The sequence below is a fragment of the Neopelma chrysocephalum genome, unplaced genomic scaffold (genome assembly GCF_003984885.1).
Source record: "Neopelma chrysocephalum unplaced genomic scaffold, ASM398488v2 Primary Assembly neopelma1_61b, whole genome shotgun sequence".
NCBI lineage: Eukaryota > Metazoa > Chordata > Aves > Passeriformes > Pipridae > Neopelma > Neopelma chrysocephalum.
Window position 1 is genome coordinate 8967688 of NW_020897717.1, and position 12830 is coordinate 8980517.

The window sequence follows — 12830 nt, forward strand, 5'->3', positions numbered from 1 at the left end:
TAAAAGAAATCATAAGCTTTTGTGGCATGCTTCTGCTTCCTATTTGTACAACACCTTGCTGCACTCAGGTTTTAGGACACAACTGACTCCTCAGATATTCAAAAATATGAGTGATAAAGAACTAAGAGCGACACAAGTAATATTCCAATAAATGAAGAGCCTTCTCATGCAAACAAGATCGATGGTAAATGTCATAATGAGTTGGAAAAGAAAAAGGATGAATTTTAATTTGAACTTAAAATTTCAAACAGACTACTGCAGGGATGAAGGGGGAAAAAAAGAAAAAATATTTGAAAATACAACAGGGAACAGTGAGAGATTCAATGTTCAATATTATGAAGAGATCTTTCCAGAATAAGAATCCTGGCACCCCATATATCTTCAAAGCAAGAAAAGTGGCCTTGTCTGTATGATTATCTGCACTCTGCTTTTCTCTAGTGTAGTTCTATTGACTGAAATGGAATTACAGAAGAAATTCAACAAGCTACCTAACATCACAGTTGGGGTTAATGTTCTTTGTAAAATAATGACTGCAATATTCAGTCAGCAACTAAAGAAACTCATTTCAGATATGTAAACCATACATTTGCCCTTTATTATTTGTAATTAATCAATTGGTTGTGCCAGTTAGAATACTTGCAAAGACTTGTTGAGCACATGGGCTTGCAAGAAATTTCAGTAACATGTAGTCACTGAGGTCCAGGCTGAGGTTCACTGAGCCAAACAGAATAACCTCAGACCCTTTGCCTTACATTCTACTGAATACATTTTAGCATGAACTGAAATTCAAGTGCAGACATCTAAAGAGACGACAGGATTATTTGATGCTAAGCCTTGAGTATGATTAGGAGGGAGAATATTCCAAATTCCAGGACACTAAAGCAACCTCAGGGTGGACATATGCTAGTCCCACGGTATACCTAAATTACAGTATCTATGTGAATGTCTGCCCCTCCCTTGTGCTAGGATGATCTATGTGATTTCTGTACTTCCAACTTCCATTCTTGAGTAGTTCTGTATTAAACACTGAATAGGTAAGCTCTGGGGTGGCAATTTCATCATTATCTGTGATAACAGTACAGCCTGGCCAGGATGTTTTTATTTTGCATAGAAACTAAAGTGTATACAGGCAAATCTAACAGAGTACTAACTATATGGAGACTTCATGGAACCCATTAATGCTTACACCTCCAGCTACAGAGGAAGATCAAAAATTTTTGACAAGAGTCACAGCTGCTGCCATGGCTTTCATGGCAATAAGTAGAACAGGACTGACATGTTGTATTGGCCAAGCTGTCATTAACATAATACATCAAGCCTTTCCCTAAGCTGTTTTTACACCAGGGAGACCCTGCTATTGGCCCAGGAGACAGCTACAAGAAACTTGGGACAGTCTCTCCCCCTCGTGGTGAAAGCCTTCAAACCCTAAGTACTTCAAAGAGCCTTCTCTGACTGGAGCTTTTCTCAAAACTTTGAAAGACTACCTAAATCACAAGGTTTCGTTTTCCTGATCTGTCTGCAGTGTTACTTGTGGCATCTTACAGTTGTTCTGTCTGTAAAGCCAGTAATTCAAACGTACATTTTAACCAGTTTGTAAAGCGGAGTTGGGATCCCACTGAAAAGTAACCAAACATAAATTAATTCAGAGAACAGTCATGTCAAGGATTCTCCAGAATTTCCTTGTGTATTAGCCTGAGTTTTTCTCACCTCGATTTTACATAAGTAAATAGTCCAAGATCCTACAAACGTTGAGATCCTCAGAAGAATAGAAACAAAGCAAGAATTATTTTAATAATAGTGCCATTATATGACTTTGATAAGGTATGGAACACAATGCTGCAATTAGGTTACATGAAGTCTTTTGGACCTCTGTTTCCATTCCACTGTCATGGGACATGTTTCACAGCACATATACCGCATTCTGAGCTCCCATGCCTGCCACCAGCCTTCAGATTCCCAGGGCAAGGGGGACACAGTGCTTGGCTCACACAGAAATAACATACCCCAAAAGGCTAAAAACATTTCTTTACAGCCTCTCAGGGAATAAAACATTACCTCAGCAAGTCTCGAATGCTTGTGAACGTTCTCTCCTTTCTGGACACTCGGAGCGAGCTGCTGCAGGACACCTCGGCTGCTCGTGAGGGCACGGGTCAAGCGAGCAAACTTCCCCCAACCTGCAAGAAAATGTGCAAGATTATACACATTACCCCAAAAAAGCTGCAAGGGTACCATATAAAACCTCTTATAACTAAGGGGGGGGAGGTGAAGTTCAAACAGAGCAATCTGCTTTAATACTGACCACAAGGGACTATAATTTAAGCAAGTACCAGATAAAAGCAAGTCACAAAATAGGTGTCAGCATGGTACTGTAATAAAACCCATTACTGCAGTGGCTTTGTATTCAATGGTTCTACAAGAGTGCTGTTACATGAACTGCATATTTTGCAAGGATAAGTGTCCACTATACAATAATCTTCTATTAAATCCAATCACCAGATTTGGATCTCTCAGCACCACAGAAGACACTCCAGACTAATCAAGGTGTAAGACTAGAGTAACACAGAATGAAAATTACAGTTGTCTGTAACAGAAGTGAATCTGACCTCAGATGTATCAAGCATAGATCTGGCATAAGCAGAGAAATATACAAAAGATAATAAAAAGCAGAGCAGAAAAGCAAAACAAAATCATTAATTTTATCCTCTCGAAACAAAAGGGGGAATATACTAATAGATTTTCTCAAACTCTAATAAAACATTTAGCAGCTTCTGTCAGAGAAGTCATATGCTGAATTTTAATTCACAATACTTTTTACAGTGATTTCAAATACCCCTCAAAATAGAAGACTTTGAACGACAGTCACAAGAGCTAGCTACAACTATAATCTTCATGGGCAGTACTTTGCCATAACAGAAAGTCAGGCAGAGTACACATCTGGACATTTGTGGTACACTGAAAGGAAAATACTGGTGCATTTAGTCCCAATCTTGAAAAATGTTAGCACCACCTGGGAACTGTTGAGCAGTCTCATCTCCTACTCCACCTAAGGATGCTCAGCACTTTGAAGACTCAGTTTATAATAAGAACCTGGTTCCGATAAAAGTTCCCTCTACAGTTCTCTTGTAGACCCCCTTTTGTGTACTGGAAAATGCTATAAATTCTCCCTGGAATCTTCTCCTCTCCAGGCTGAACAACCACAAGTTTCTCAGCCTGCCTGCACAGCAGAGATGCTCCATCTCTCTAAGCATATTTGTGACCCTCCTCTGGACTCACTCAACAAGTCCACATCCTTGTTATGTTGAGTGCCTTGGAGATGAATGCAGTACTCCAGGAGGGATCACACAAGATTGGACTAGAGCAGGAGCATCATATTTCTCGACTTGCTGGCCACACTGCCTTTGACACATCCCAGGATACAGCTGGCTTTATGAGCTTCAAGTGCACATCACCCGGTCATGTCAAGTTTCTCATTCACCAACATCCCCAAGTCCTTCTCTGCAGGGGTGCTCTCAATCCAGCCTGTATTTGTGCTTAGGATTGCCGCGACCCAGGTGGGGAACTTTGCAGCTGGCCAGACCGACGAGGCCCGAGGGGGCTGTGGTCCAAGAGGACATAAGCAACGCGCCCGCTCTCCAGTCCCGGCGAGGGAGGGCCGCCAGGAGAGCGGGCGGTCCGGCGGTGCGCCGGCCCCGGCGCTGGCCGTGGTGCTGAACCAGAACGAACGGGGCTTGTTTTCAAACGGCAGCCCCGGCGACGAACAGAACAGACCACAGAGTTCCAGCTTCACGCAGGAACTCGAAATCTGCCTTCCTTGCCAGACATAAAATACTTATAATTCCAGATAAACATAGACAGTTCCTTTTACTAAGTCAAACCAAACTGATGGGTAGGGCATTTTTCAGGAAGATTCAAAGTTTGGTTCAAAACCCGAGGACAAACTTTCAGTGTGCATTTTCTTCCTAACATTGAACGTTCTAAGATTTGGGCTATTCAGACATAAATAGAGATATGAGGAAAAGGAAGCACCTCACTTGATCTTTCTTGCACAAAAGCACTGACAGACAACTCTGTGGCATGATTTGTGGCTATGAGTGCTGAGCACCTTTGTGTACCTGCCCTTCTTCCCAGGAGTCATCTTTTGAAAGGTTCAGCTTAACACATTCCTCTCTCCCCAGCATTCCCTATAAGCATCTCATCTACCCTACATGTTGGAAATCTCACTTGTGGATGCTTAAATGGTGCACAAAAGAATTGTTTTCATGAACATCAGACCTCTTACCCTATACTCCAAATCTGATCTGAAAACAATACAACTGTTTGTTGTAGGCAAGAAACTGTGTCAAGAGGCAAAGCTTTTCAGCTTGGCTTTTTAAACCAGTGCTGATGTGAAAATGGCAGGCCAGGAGTACATACCCAAACCCTCCTTTACACAGGGTACAACACATGGGAGCCCAGTCTGGAGTGGCACATGCACCTGTGCAATGGTATGCCTAAAACCAGGCACTGAATCAACATGCAAATGTCCCAGCTGTATGAATATCATCTTTAGAACAGAAGACTCTCCTCCTTGTACTGACTTTTGGGTTGTTTGGGTTTATTTGTTTGCTTTTTTGACAAAGACAAAAGTGTGGGAAATTCAACACCAAATTAGAATAGACCAGTAGACTGTGGAGAAAGAAAATGAAAATGAGAGAGAATGCCAGTACTAACACTATTGAATGATAATTTCTTCTGAAAAGACAGCAGTTGAATTTATTCCAATTTTTCCTCCAGAATCCTAGGGACAGATGCAGCCTACAGCAAGTCAGATATTTATCCAGTGAAGACAGGTCAAGTAATGGACTTAAGCCACATGACTGAACATAAACACTAAATTTTAAGGGTCATGGATCTATCCAAGACAAGAAACAAAGTTACAGAATGGCGTAGGAATAGAGTGGTGTCAGTCATGCTAGAACAGAGGGACCAGATGATGTGGATTATTCTCATTCAACACAAGCAGTTGGTATATCCTTACATCCATTCTTTTCCTCCAGAAAAAGAGAAAATATAAATTAAATTGAAATCTACTGAGGCTATGTGTTTCTAATATAGGCATATATATTCCTCAAACAAGGTAAGAGTTCACGTAGTAGAGAAGTCAGCTTGGAATTCAAGAAGCAAACATAAAGCTAAATACCAGCTCCATGGCTGAGCTTGCCTGTGCCCGTCTTTGATTCTAACCCATTTTTATCATTGTTTGGTCTCCTTTTTCAGTTCTGCAGAAAATATCATTCAGGGACAAAACAATAACATGGCACTAAAACACCTTCAGCTTCAAAAGGATGAAGAAAGAGCCTTCAAGATTAACAGCACTGATTTCAGCGCTCCTGCAATCCGTGATGCTCCTTCAGTTTTCCACCATTTCTTCGCAAAAAGCTGAATAGAAATTGCTTCTGAAAACACCCAACACAAGATGCCCACAAGGCGGACAAAAGCTTTGTTTCATGGGGAAATATGGCATTGAAACATACTTTTGTGATGTGATATTTAACTCAAACCTTTTCTTCATTCAAGCATGAAGCTGTATTTAACAATGGTCTGAAGCTGAAGAAACCAGTTTTTTGTACTTTGAGGTGAGCATGATCTGTTGATACTCAATCACAACAACATTTATTATTTATTTGTAGGTAGTTATTTGTTTCCTACCACTCTCCTCAGTTTGATCATGATGACTCGTAAATTTAAACATTAGGAACTGTGGCAGTTGCAGAACGCTTGTTATCAAGTTGCTGATCCATGACTTACACAACACCTGGAATTAGAAGGAGCTATTCCTTGCCAGAGAACAAGCTTGTTTGTCCACGGGTCTATTGTTCACACAACTATGTAAACGTGAGAAAAGCAGAATTCCAGCAGTTCTTGCCTCCACTCAAACCACCTTTGTATTCTTGCACATCAAAGATCCCTGCTTACATCCATCATGCTTCTCTGCAGTGCTCCTTCCCTTTGAAACCTCATGACTAACACTGTATTATTTTTCCATCTGGACTGGGAAAGCATACCAGAGTTTTTTAATATACTCACCACTTCCCTTTCATTTGTTTCCTTTTTTAAGAAAACATTTCGTCCAGATGAAAGCAGAGTATAACTTAATCAAAATATTTCAAACACTGGCTCTGTTCATATAAATACATCTTTAAAAACAGAACAAAAAATTAGACAGCAACAAAAAAAACACATACACACACACACAAAACAGAAACAAAAAGGAAAAATAAAAAGGAAATGTGGATTTTCCCCTGAATTAAGATGAAGGAGGCAATCAAAATATTTTTTGGTGTGTAGCCCTGCTTGTTATGCAAAGGACAGCTTAGCTGCAAAATGAAATAAAGCATTTTCTGCAGAGAAGATAGCAACTGATAATTGCTACACAGCACAGGAGGCTACAATATCTAGGAGGCTAATAACCATTCTCCTATATGATTCAATGATGTTTAATTTTATCACCTTTTTGTATAAATACAAAATATCAAAAGCAAAAATTAGGATCCAAAGCATCATTTCAAAAGTTTTATAAGGCAGCATAGATGCATCTGAATATGTTCCCATTGTATTCATACATTCAAAACCTGTTCAGGCAAACTTCTTATGAGCTACTTGGAGGGCAAGCACAGATTCTATTTGTCTTCAAACATAGTTGTTTTCACGAAGTGATGCATTTCACTTTCTACACCATTCTCTAACATCTAACACTGGTTTGTTAGATCTCAAACCAAGAAAGACATATACAGACAAAATGCATTAATTCTAAATACAGCATATACTCTAAAATTAAGCTAAGAAGGTGACCTACCACTTGACAAGCCAAATTTAGCCATGATATAGCTCGATTTTGCCTACTTCTATTCAAGTAAACCTAGTTTCCCTGATTTTTTAAAGGGCAAGCACACAGGAAAGAGTGGAATGAGGTTGTTTAAAAATATTATATCATCCACATCACGGGCACAATATTTTTAAGTAGTTTTATTTAGAATGCACTATTTTTAAAGCTGCTGCATTTAAAAGCAAGCTTACTTACCTTCCATGGCAGTCATAAAATAAACATCTTGTAAGTTATCTGAATCAATCAACAAAGACTACAATATGAAGTCTACCCTTTACATGACTTCAGAAATATTTTCTTGTTTCATCTATTCCAGTGTCTAATATTATTAATAAATTAAAAAATAACTAAGATGAAAAACAGTACTGGGACCTTCTATCTCTGAGTCACCTTCAGATAAAAGATGCCAGTTCATTTTTGTGTAGCAAACACCTGCCATTAGAGCTCCACACTTCTCAATCAAAAAGTCACTACATCATCTGCATCTGAACAATCAGGATTCAAATTGCCAGCAGGTGATAGAAAACTAATATACCACAGATAATCAGGTTTAGCCTGACAGATTATTTACTCTTCAAATTGATCATGTTCTTGTACTACATAACGTTTTTCTCTACATAGACATAAACGCATTGATTTTGAAAAACATGAATACTTTATGCCACTATGAAATTGTGCAAATAGCACATATGTTAATAAAATATTTGCTTCTACAGGCAGCCTATTACATATTGAGTGGTCATATGCATAGAAAACTAACTTCACATATAGACTTGGTAAAAGTGATAAAAGCTGATTGAAGGTGAAAGAAGGAAAATCAGTTTTCAATTGTTTCACTTAAACGATCACTAAGTTCACAGTTTTAGTTTTTCAGATTGAGAGCTCATTTGGGTTTAGAATACAGAAATATACCTTTGAAAATTGTTCTTTCAAAACCAACAAAATTCCTATGTAATGTTGAATATAGCACAAAGAATATGCCCTCTTCAAAGCTCACATCTGTTAAAATAATGATTCTTAGAAGAAGCTAATACAATTCCACCTTTTTTAAATCTTCCAAAAAGGTTTTTCCATTCTGTAAATTCTAGAGTCTACTACAGACAATTGTCTGACACTCCATAAGTACCTTTCCCCCTCTTCCCTTTACAGTATACAACTGCACAATGAGATCTAATATTAAAGTCATGGATATGCATGTAAACTTCTGTTTGACTATTTGACCAATCAGCTCTTCCAAGAAATTGCTTATTTAGCCATCAAATAACTGATACAGTATCACCTTCTTAAATGCACACAACAAAATTTCAAAGCTAGCCTACAGCAACTAACTTACAGAAGAAAGGTATAAAGGTTAAATTAAGGATGAAAACAGGAAATGCAGTTTCATTTATATCATGCCTAATCTATGTATATAGTGACAGAGAACTCCCTATCAGCATGAATCTGCCGGAACTTTATTAATTTTAGGAGATCCAGAAATTATATTTGGAAGACTCATTTAGTGCACAAGCCCTTCTGTACATACAGAGATAGCTCAGGGAAGAAGTACAGAGCTGTGAATCAGTGGCCTCTAAATAATATATCCAGTTCTTCTGTCTGCAACCTTTGTTAGTCACTCTACCAGCTTCCATAGGCTAGAGGAAGAAATTTTGCTTATCATTAACTCCTCTGCAACTCCTCACTTTTATGTAGGTTTAGTGCTTTTATTACTGTAGATATGCCACTGCTGAGAATTACCATGATCACTGCAACAACAGCATGATTTCAAGATCTAATGAGATTTTAAAAAATAAAATAAAATTAGCATTCTTTTTCTTCAACATACTTGTCTTGAAAACAAAAAAGTTACAGTGTTTCTTTGTGTCGAAAGTGAAGGACAAACTGCCTACCTCTACAGCATTAAGGAACTCCTGTGAAAGCAAAGAGAAAAGACAGCTACCACTCCTGACTGTAAGTCCTGCTTATCAACTAAGTGAAACAAAGGTCTTCACTACCAGCAAACAAATGAAAGCCAGCTTTACTGCATCACACTGATTTAGCTTTGCTGTCAGTCCTCATTAGGATACAGTGAAGACCACTTGGCAGAGGAAAAATACTGTAGACCCAAAGTTTCTGACAAGGTAAGTTTTTTACTTTTACTAAAGTAATAAAGGCCCAAACAAATAGCAATAAAACAAGAAAAAAAATTACCCACATAACCTGGGAGAGGGTATGTTTGTCAAGGTTGTACTTCCTTTTTCATGGTAACAGGTGTTTCCACTTTGAGAAACTATGTTTTTAAAGAATAACATTTTTAAAACAAATGTAAATCAGTTCATCTTCACAGTAAGTTTCCTGTTTAATTTAATACTACAAATATTATTAAATACTACAAAAATGCAAACAACAGAAGGACACGAATCTCTGTAATGCTTCTTATGGGTACAAAAGGTCTATTTCTGACAGGATTTGAACCTGAGTGCAAGTTTACGCTGCTGTCACAGCTGAGTTTGCTTCCAGGTTTCCAGGCTGTAACTCAGTGAAGGGTTAACAGCAGAACACTGCAATGCTACTTCACACACCAGGACAGCTTAAACCTGATTCAACTTCAGATGAATCTTTTCACATAGGTTAAAGGGAACTAGTCCAGAACTTGAATATAAGGAATCCCACAATAACGGCAAGAATAATGAAATTATTCAGATCTTTGCCAGACTCCGCCAGGGTTAATTCCTCAGTTTTTGCATACAGTTTCATGCACAATTTGTACAGAGCTGTTTAGCAACATTATGAATCCCTGAAGGCTATGCTGGACTGTGGGTTAATAATGTATTTAAAAGGAAGAGCAGTACCTATCTACTAAATAAAACGTGCTTTCTGAACCACTTGGGGGTTTCATTAGCAATGACCCTTTCCAGGGCAGGCCAGAGCCAATTCGCTTACAAAACCAGCAACCATTCCTTGCACAAATGCTGTCCCCAGTGGCACGGCTACAAGCTATTGTAACATTTAATTCTTTGGATTTGGTATTTAAAGGACTTCAGCTCTTTCAAGACCAGGGCAAACAAACAAAAGCATCATAAATACATAATTGTGAAAAAGACCAACCTTTACATGAATCATCCTCAATGGGCTGCTTGAAAGCTGTTATGTCATTGAAAGTGCAAAGAAATAAAACCACTTTATCCTGCTCATTTCGAATTGGAGCAATTTTCACAAAGAACCAGACAGGTGTTCCTGGAAACAAACATATCAAAATGTTAGTCAATGGTAGGCAGAACAGTAAATGTGCTAGTTTAGATATTTACATCTCGTATCAGCCATCTCTAAGTGTTACTTTAATGTTGGGGTTTTTGCAAACACCTATTAGGAATAACGACAAAGCAGCTGACAAGAGTGTTATTTAAGTTCTCTGCTCTGCCTCTGATTAGCTTTTTAATCCTCAGCAGTCGCTCATCTTTCTGTACTTCACCTACAAAGTGAATACTTGAATTTATGAACTGTCTTGTGATCTCCTGAAGGAAGAGTTCCATGTATGTGCAAAGGGTGCACACAACAGAATGTTGCTGGTTATGTAAAGGACTTGAGAACAGGCCAACTGTGCCTAAACCACGACCACAATACAGAGTCTCAACCCAAGAGGAAGACCAGTTTTGGTAATCTTAGACTTCTCTGTAAACACGGAGCACCATGCCCTCACAACTATACCAGCCTATGTCTACCTTCAAGAGTCGGGCTCTGGGAACTCTGGTCTGGTCTGAAAATCCTCCCATGCAAGGGAAACCCTTTCCAAGCTGCCTTCCAGCTTGCCTTGTCATAAGCCTGCTCACAATCACTCTAGCGCGAAGCAAGACTCCAAAGAATTCAGAAGAGAACAAGACATTAGGACCAGATCATGAGCTGTGGATGGGATCAAGCTGTACTCCATAAAACTGTACTTTTCTAATTACTGCAGTAGATGAACTACCAATGAAAATTGCTTGATAGTTCAAAGCCTGCACATCACAGAAAAAGATGATCCCACATTATGACCCTTCAGATGCTGCTGTTGATGTTCCTTGACATCTATCCACACAGATCACCTTGAGGAGAAAATCTGTCAGTCAGCCCTGCCTTTCTACATTTCTGGCAGTTTTACTGAGACTGCTGAGAAGACCCTTGTGGAGGATCATGGACCAGATCAGAACTTAAAGGGTTACCAAAGCAGAGGACATTGCCAGAACCGAAGAGAATGTGACAGAAGGTGGGAGGAAGCGTCTACAATGTGCGTGGAGCCAAAGGTCGTGTGACCCAGAACAAGAAGAAGATTGAAGAAAAGAAAAAGCATGTCGAAAGCTGATAGGTGTAAAGATGGACATTAGTTGTTGATAGGTAGAAATATGTATACTGTAATTTTATAGGACCAAGAATTGCTTGTTGATAGGTTAAAGATGAAACTAGTTCTTCTATAAATAGAGGCCTGAAATAAATAATAAATTATTCTCTTGCTGACCAGTGAGGGTATATGTATCCCAGTCGCTACAGACCCTAATGGTAGCAATGAAGTTCCATGTAACAAGACAGTGTCCACCACTCATTTCACAGGACTCACCACATTGATTTTAGTGATACTTGAGCATAAGCTGATTAGAGGGCTCAGAACAAAGCACTTGATTCCTTTATGTCATAACATGGCCTCCCTGAAGGCACCATTTTTAAGTCTGCAGTCTTAACTTTAGACATAAAAAGATGACTTCTCCAACTGTGAGGTACATGGCGACAGGGCGACTCCAGACCTGGGCCTTCAGGGAGCTTGTATGTGAGTTTTCAGACTGTCCCTACACCTTCAGTGATGATGAAGAAAACTTGTAATTGCTTTTGCAGGCACAAGAAGTAAGAACCAAAGACAGGATTTAGGCTTGCTTGCCATGAGCAACATTTTGCTTTTGTGTCCCTTGTAAGCTATGTTTGGAGAGAAGGCTCTACACAGCAGAGGCCAAAATAACATCAGGATCAGCAGGATTTCGAAAATCTGGGAAAGCCAGAATAAAGAGCACCATGTAATTTTCGTCACACACGCGGCAAAGTCTATTTTAGAAAGGGTGGTCTTAGAAGACTATTTCTTTTCTTTCTCAATCACAGGACCCTCCTTTATGTTAGTGATCAGATTCTTTCACCTCAATTGCTCAGTATTTTAACATGCACACTACATGGTATATTTCATGCAGTAGTTTTTAATAACAAGGGCCACTTGTGCTTTCTGACTGTCAAAGGGTCACAAAGAAACCTCAGGTATTTCACAAGTTACTGTTAAGCAAAGCAAGCAAAGGCAGCTTTTTTTCCAACTATGTTAATATAACACAGGTTGTTGCTTCCAGTGTCTCACTTGGCTGTTTCCCAGCCTCAGTGCTGAGCCATCTTTTCTGGCTACAGAAAGACAGGGCACCTCCAAAACCTATGGACAACTTCCATAAATGAAGTTCAATTCCTAAGGCTCCCACTGCGCCTGCATAGCACAGGCAGTTTCAAACCCTGGCTGAGATTCCATGCCATATGTACAGCTACCTCTATAAACAGCAGGGTATATGATGCATGGAGGCCTCTGCTCAACAAGCAGAGAAATCCAGATGGAATCACTGGTGGCCATTTCTGAAGCATGCCTGCATGTCAGAAAGTATTCAAGGGTCAATATATAATTTTTTTTAAGAGTTAACATTCCTGAAAAACCCCTTCTGATAAACTATCAGCAAACAAAAATGCGAAGTGCGAAAAAAGATTCAGCAAAGTAACTGTGCCAGTAAAATCATCACTAACTCGCTAATGAGCTTAGAAGACACTGCCACAGAGCAGCCAACAGCAATTTTCTAGACAGCAACACCCTTTATACTACCCTTTTTCACGAGCTCCTAAAATTGCCTATTCCAATTTCTTCTTGCCTACTTGTTTTTCCCATCTTCACATGTGAACTACTCTGAGGCTGATCAAATCTGTCCTGCTTTTACACAGA

The 12830-nt window shown here is 39.3% G+C and overlaps 1 protein-coding gene across 3 annotated transcripts in view; it reads right to left on the reverse strand.

Annotated features, from left to right (window-relative positions):
* KCNH1 (potassium voltage-gated channel subfamily H member 1) overlaps positions 1–12830 on the reverse strand; it is a 189564-nt gene that overhangs the window by 155845 nt on the left and 20889 nt on the right. For all 3 annotated transcript variants that reach the window (XR_003533965.1, XR_003533964.1, XM_027681858.1), the window contains exons 4-5: positions 9953–10081; positions 2056–2174 (exon numbers count right to left, since the gene is read on the reverse strand). Coding sequence is in view for 1 of the 3 variants with exons in the window: in XM_027681858.1 (XP_027537659.1) it covers positions 2056–2174; positions 9953–10081 (248 nt within the window). In the remaining 2 variants the exon portion in view is untranslated. The remainder of the gene's footprint in view (positions 1–2055; positions 2175–9952; positions 10082–12830) is intronic.